Source organism: Lactuca sativa, chromosome 5 (genome assembly GCF_002870075.4).
Source record: "Lactuca sativa cultivar Salinas chromosome 5, Lsat_Salinas_v11, whole genome shotgun sequence".
In the NCBI taxonomy this organism is placed as follows: domain Eukaryota; kingdom Viridiplantae; phylum Streptophyta; class Magnoliopsida; order Asterales; family Asteraceae; genus Lactuca; species Lactuca sativa.
In genome coordinates, this window is record NC_056627.2 from 92,623,424 (window position 1) to 92,631,447 (window position 8,024).

The 8,024-nt window shown below is 23.6% G+C and overlaps 1 protein-coding gene across 1 annotated transcript; it reads right to left on the bottom strand.

The window, feature by feature from the left end:
- Positions 1-211: 211 nt before the first annotated feature.
- On the bottom strand, positions 212-6,686 carry LOC111894516 (very-long-chain aldehyde decarbonylase CER3). Its single transcript, XM_052771644.1, has 7 exons — positions 6,480-6,686; positions 6,138-6,361; positions 5,314-5,546; positions 4,996-5,215; positions 4,766-4,893; positions 1,145-1,401; positions 212-322 (listed from the first exon to the last, which is right to left on the bottom strand). Exons 1-7 carry the CDS (start codon positions 6,609-6,611, stop codon positions 212-214), a joined length of 1,305 nt encoding a protein of 434 aa, XP_052627604.1. The 5' UTR covers positions 6,612-6,686.
- Between the last annotated feature and the right edge of the window lie 1,338 nt (positions 6,687-8,024).

Genomic DNA, 8,024 nt, shown 5'->3' on the forward strand with positions numbered 1-8,024 from the left:
TTATGGTGTGAACAAAACAATGTTTTATTTATTAATGCTTTTCTAAAGTAATATCAAAAAAAAAAAAAAAAAAAAAAAATTTTGGGTCGTTACACCACCACTAATATATTTTTAAATTCCTCTCAAAACGTGTATTGTTCTTATAGTTTGATAGAAAGTATCGAACATGCTTCCTTAATTCTAGTGCTATTATAAGAAACAGACATTCAACTCACCTTGTCAAGGCAGCAAGGCTAAGGACCTTGACACCAATTCTATCGGCCTTCAGTATAGCTTCTTCGATTTGGCTATTTATGCCATCTTTTGCAGACGATATAAAATACTGCAATAAAAAACCACTATATAACAAAACACACACACCCACAAACACACACACACACACACACATATATTATATATATAGATATATATATATATATATAGTATATATATATATATATATATATATTTATATATTATATATATTATATAATATATATATATATATATATATAAGGATCCTTTGAGAAATATCACAAAAATATAAAACAAATATTTAGAGATAGCTATTTTTTTACATTGAAGACATTAATATATATATATATATATATATATATATATATATATATATATATATATATATATATATATATATATATATATATACCTTAAAAACATTTTTAAAGTTTTTTTTCTTTATTTAAACACTTTTATATATATATATATATATATATATATATATATATATATATATATATATATAATATAATGCATATAAGTTCATTTAAATGTAAAAGAACTTTGACGGTATTTTATATATATATATATATATATATATATATATATATTATATATATATATTATATATATATATAATAATAATAATAATAATAACAATAATAATAATAATAATAATAATTAGGTTTTTGTTTGTAGAAAAGTCTGAATATTTTGATTTAGTTTATAAAATAATTATAAATTAATTTGTTATCTGTACCAATAGAAAAAAGTCAGTAATGTAATATTTGTCGGTTTTCAGGATTTTTTTTAAATAAAATAACTTTAATTTTGTATTAAAATGTTAACCACTAAAAAATTTGAAAATTTGATGGAGGATTCTCATCCGGTTTTAGTTTATACTCTTTGAAAAGAAGATGCATAGTACCATGAACCCAAATCGTGGCACGACCCAATAATGAAACAATCGTCCTCTAAGATACCAGAAAGTGAACAAGAAAGTTTTAGATTTAGCCCACATCATCAGCATCACCAAGAAAGCTAACGGCCAATTTAGAAAGAAGATAATATTTCTGGCAAATGGTAAAGAGCTGCACGATCTCAAAAAAAATGGAGCATGAATTATTGACATGATATCAACCATATGTGCAAGAAACACAAATTCTGGTGCTTTTGCTTTCGTTCCTACAAGAGCAAGAGAAACATGTTTCAGCTAGGGAATTAATTAATGAATTCTTTTATAGTGGTCCGAATGGATCTTGACCCGACCCTGTATTTGAGAGCACTATCCAAGATAGACATTCAACCAGCTAATCAGATGGAATGTCAAGTGTTTGGGGTAGGGCTACAGTTTGATTGTTGAAGAAAAATGATAAATTTTCAAGATTTTTAAGTAATTGGTGACGTGGCTCATTTATGCCATGACCCATGAGTCAGGAAAAAATGCTTTTTTTGGGGGTTAATGACAACGAATAGGAGGGTAATTTTATTTTATTATATATATATATATATATATATATATATATATATATATATATATATATATATATATATATATATATATATATATATATATATATAGAGAGAGAGAGAGAGAGAGAGAGAGAGAGAGAGAGAAAGAGAGAGAGAGAGAGATTCAACTGTGGATTGACATCTATTATGTAGACGTTTGGATAATGCTATTCTACGAGAATTACAAAGAAAATATGTTGTTTGATAATATGAATACGTTAAATCTTATAAATCGTCTATAAGATTATTATACAATTTTTTTAATTATTCTCATTCTGTCAGGATGTTTATTGAGTCGTATTATATAAGAATTAAAATAAATAAAAACGATGAATGAGAACAAAAATGAATTATAATTGGTGAGAATCCATTAAATAACAATAATTTTGTGATATTGAACGTATTTACATTAGTAAACAACATATTCTCTTAATAATTTTCATAAAATAATATTATCCACACTTCCACACAATAGTTATCCATACACATTATATGAAATCAAACGGAAATTTATTCAAAGTACAAAAAGTACAAAATAAAAAATATTATATTTTTTCGACAGTAACACATAATAACTATTTAATCAATTAACACGAGATAAAAAATGGATTTATGATTATTTCTTATAAGGTCCAATCATAAAAAACTTCTTAAATTAAAACAAAGGTTCTTTTATTTTTACAAAATGAAGATATGAAAAAAAACAGTAATATTATTTCCAAAAAAGAAAAAAAAAGGATTTAATTGTTTTTGTATTTATCAAATTAAAATTTGTTATTATGTTGACATAACAAATTTTTTTTTAAAAACTAATATTTACGTCAAAATAAAAAATTTACCATAAATTATATTTCTAAACATCTCCGTAAGCATCTAGATACATCGTCTAGACCATTAGCATGTACAAAATCATGAAATTTTTTTTTTTTTGGAAATATATATATATATATATATATATATATATATATATATATATATATATATATATATATATATATATATATATATATATATATATATATATATATATATATATATATATATATGGGAAAGTTCAATAGAGAACCATAATTATTGGTTCTCCAAGAAACCAATTTTTTTTCCAAGTTGTAGAGCTTATTCTTTATAAAAAAAAACTAAAAATTTCAAAATTTATAACATAGCATTGTGAATATTAAATATATTTTTCGGATTCACCTTGTGAATCTAGATTCACATTGTGAATTTGACAAAAAAAAATAATTTTTTTTTATTGAATTTGATATTATTGGAAAAAAAAGATAAAAAGTTATAAATTTCTGTATTTTAAGTTTTTATTTTTTTTATTTTTTTATAAAAAAATAAGTTTTAAAAATTGAAAAAAAGATTGGTTCCTTGATTAATTTTGGTTCTCTATTAAACATTACCCTATATATATATATATATATATATATATATATATATATATATATATATATATATATATATATATATATATATATATATATATATATATATATATATATATATGGTCTGGTTCCGGTGAGAAAACCTTAAAAAAATTTAAAAAAAATCTACAAAAAATATATATAATAAAATCGACCATAGTATTATATCCGGGAGAAAAAAAATAGAAAAATATTTGCATCATATATATATATATATATATATATATATATATATATATATATATATATATATATATATATATATATATATATATATATATATATATATATATATATATATATGGTCTGGTTCCGGTGAGGAAACCTTAAAAAAATTTAAAAAAAATCTACAAAAAATATAAATAATAAAATCGACCATAGTATTATATCTGGGAGAAAAAAAATAGAAAAATATTTGCATCATTAAAATTGAATTATGAATTATAAAAGTTGAATCATGGATCTTAAAAATGATCTATGCTTCAATTTTAATGATCCAAAATTTTTTTTCTTTCCGATGTAGTATTTTGTTCGATTTTATGATTTGTATTTTTTTTAGTTTTTTTTTTAAAATTTTTTAAGGTTTCTTACGAGTCCTCACTTTAAAAAGAGTCATCATCCGATCATGTTTTTTTTTCTTTCTCTCTCTCTCTCTCTCTCTCTCTCTCTATATATATATATATATATATATATATATATATATATATATATATATATATATATATATATATATATATATATATATATATATATATATATATAAACAAGGAAAACCTATGAATTTGCCTCTCCTCAACTTTATATTTTGGACAAGATTTCATCAAAATTTTGAACTACATAATCGATGATAAATGACAAATTGTTTTATATTATCAAAACATGTTTTTTTTGACTTTTTTATTATGAAAACTTTAATTTAAAAGTGGTTAAGGACGTAAAAAAAAGTTGTCAAAACCATATTTAAATCTGTATTACAATAACACCTTCTCATGTAAACATATTATTTTTAATTTATTTCTAATGAATTTAATTTCTGATGTGTATATGTATTTGATTTTAATAAAATAAAATCTGGTTTTATATTTTTCTAAATTATTTATGTTTTTGAATGAACTACTTTTATATATATATATATATATATATATATATATATATATATATATATATATATATATATATATATATATATATATATATATATATATATATATTTGTTTGTTTGTATTTTTTTAGTTTTTTCGACGTTTTTGACAATCATTTCTTTTAGACGGTGACTTTAGGGTCGAGTGGCATTGTTGGATTGGAAAAAGTTTTGTGACTAATCATTTTTGTGACTAATCAAGTTGTGGCTCCCTTTTTTATGAAACATATAGACTAATTAGATGTGAAATCTTAACAAGGGTTTTGGAGCCATGTTTCACTTGCCGACTAATCCCTGGTGTTAAAATATTATTTGCCTCTGAGTCACTACAACCTCCTAGGGCATATATAGGGGTTTATTTAATGTTAGGATTTGAACAAGTGTTAAAAAGTTACCCATCACATCTTCTATTCTTGTCAAGTCACAACAACTCTTTAAAAGGATTAAAAGAACGGTATGTACTATTTACCTTCATTTGAACTTATTTCTCTATGAAGATCCCATGAAATTTCGTACATTGTCTTTCCAAAAACATCAAAAAGAGGCATAAAAAGGCAAAAATTCGTCTTCATGTCTCTGTGATGTAGAAAATGGTACCTAAATACGGCCATAAATACAAATAAACCATAATCATGCTTAAGTTCTTAAGACTTTGCTGATTCCAGAGTTCAAAATCTAACATTATATTACGAAACTTACGTTGGTGTATAAATAAGGTATTTGACCATAGGCATGGTATCGAAGATGTGATGAGGAACAACTTCAATGTTACTATGCCCCATACATCTTAGGAAATCAAACACCAAAACATAGCCATAGAACATAATGATCGAACCGTGTCCTATCAAAGTACTCCCAAGAATTGGAATTCCCATAATTACACAAAGTAATAAATGCTCCAAAAATGTCGCATGACCGGCTGCACCAAAAATGGTAAAAAAAAGAAAGATCAAATAGCTAGAGGGTGATGTTTTATAAATAAATGAATTTTGTGGGGTCGGTTTCATTATTTTTTACCTGTAAATGGATTGTTCACTGTAGAACTGTGGTGTAACCAATGATATCGTTCGAAGAAATATTCGGAATGTAATAATCTATGAAGCCAATAATATAGAGGTTCTGAGAGGCCAATATGGAAAATTACACAAGAAATAATCCCACTGGTTTTCCATACAGGCAGATTGGTCACTGATGGATTGATCAATAAGATTATTGAGGCTACAGATGCTTCAAGTATGATGAAATTATCCCTGTTAGTCAACGAGAAAAAGATGAATGAGTTTCATCAAAACCTTGTAAATTAAGATAATCATATAAACGGGTGTTTGAACGTACTTTTAATCATAATCATGTTACAAGATATATAGACATATAGTGATATCATTTTTTATGGTGTTGACTGTTGAGTGGTTTGAAAAATATATTTTGTAATTAATTAAAATTATAATTATAACTATAAAAAAGATTTGTGTAATTAAAAATTACGTCACATATAAATTAAATATTGGTTTTATTGCAATTTTTTTATGTCATTACGTTATCTAAATTAATAAAATAAACTAAAAAATTAATAAAATGGAAAACAATCGATTTCAACAAAAATCATGGACGTGACAAATAACTTTTTTGTTATTTCAATGGAACGAACTTCATTTTTTACCTATAGCATAGTAAAAAACACTACCGATATACAAGTAATTTTATAAACAGATTATCCAAAACTAATTATCCATAAATCAGTAGATATTGGGTCGTTATCGAAACATCATAATCACTTTCAAAAGTCAATTCAAACACCAATAACATAATCAGATATTATAGGTCAATGATACATATATTACCAATGCCATTCTTTGTCAATTTGATCAAAACCAATGGCTTTTTCAGATAACCGATGATTTCGATTAAGATAATGCATGTTGTTATAGGAACTCCATAGCTGGTGCACAAGTCCTCGTAGTGAAGACAATATTAGAATATGCAAACACCAACTATACTCACTGTGCTTCTTTTCATAGATTCTTGAATAGATTAACTCAGCAAGAAGTGGCCCAAACAACAAATACTGTTCCAAACAAGAATTTAAAGTTATATTAAACACAAAAAAAATATGCAAAATCTAATGTCAAATCACATAAATATTTTCAAGAATCAAAAAAAGAAAAATCACAAACTATATATACCTTGAAATTTGACAGATTCTGCCATGGCCAACCAAACAATATTGGAGCTCTCTTTTTCCCTGAAGAACAAACCCTCTTCTCATCTGAACATGTTTCCGTTTCTACAAGCATAATTTCGTTTTGGGTTTCCATTTTCTTGAAGAAAATGAAGCAAAACACACTTTTCTCTTTTTCTGTTTTTCCTTTTTTTTGTCCTTCTATAAGACTTCAAAAGCTTGTTGTTCTTCTTGGAGGACAGCTGAGGACTATATATATATATATAGCATGATTAGTATACGTATATGTACATATATACATATACATATACTGATATACATAATAAATAATACATATACATACACACTACATCTATATAACATTCACGTGATATATATGGATAGGTTAATAGGTAGGTACACGTGTGACTGTTTATGAAATGAAGGAAATATGACCATAGAAGTTAAGGGATCAATCAGGTAATTAAGAATAATTAGAAGTAGGGTGCAAGCAATATAGACATCCCATGCATACTTCTAGTCAAAAGCCAACTTCTTTATTTATTTATTTACTTTTTTGGGTATTAATGTTATATTTGTTTCCGTGGAAAAAACTTCTTCAAAAATAATCAATAATTATTTTTGGTTTTCTTTTTTAATACTATTTTATTACTATTATTATTTAAATATTATTTATTTTAATAATATTAGTTTTTTTTTATTATTATCTTATTTTTTAACACGTTCAATATAAATTAAATGGTAATTTTTTTTTCTTAAATCAATTTTTTGTACGTTTTTTTCTCAATAAAAATTATTATATATATATATATATATATATATATATATATATATATATATATATATATATATATATATATATATATATATATATATATATATATATATATATATATATATATATATTATTCTTAGGCATCTTTTTTCTTTACGCCCACTTTCCCTCCACATTATCCATTATCACTTATTTACTTGTTTATTTTTTGTTAGTATTGATCTAATGATAGAAAATTATAACTTTTTAATATAAGTTGCAATAGAAACTATAAATCTATACAAATGAATGGTAGTGATTTGTTAGATGAGATCGAGGCCAACTGAATGTAAGAGCATCCCATCGGTGTAAGGGGTATCATCTTGCAAATAAATATAAACTCAGTATCACTTTATCAGTTTTTTGAAAGGAAAGTTAATTGGAAAAAAAAAAATCAATTTTTGGAAAAAAATTAATAGGAAATAAAGTTTTTTTTTTTTTTTTTTTTTTTTTTTTTTTTTTTTTTTTTAATTTTATTTTATTAAAATATTGGTACTATTAAATATTTGTAAGTCTTGCAAAGTACACATAGCATTTGATTTTTGTGATGTGGCATTGCATATTAGTTTTGCAATAGCTCTTGTGGAAGGTCTATAAAGTTTTTTGGTTCTAAAAGAAACTAAATGGGTTTTAAATGATTAAATGAAATGAGTTTTTTAAAATGTTAATTTTTAAAAATAGTTTACAAATAATTTTTAAATAACAGTTTAAATATATACTATTTTTTTATAAAGA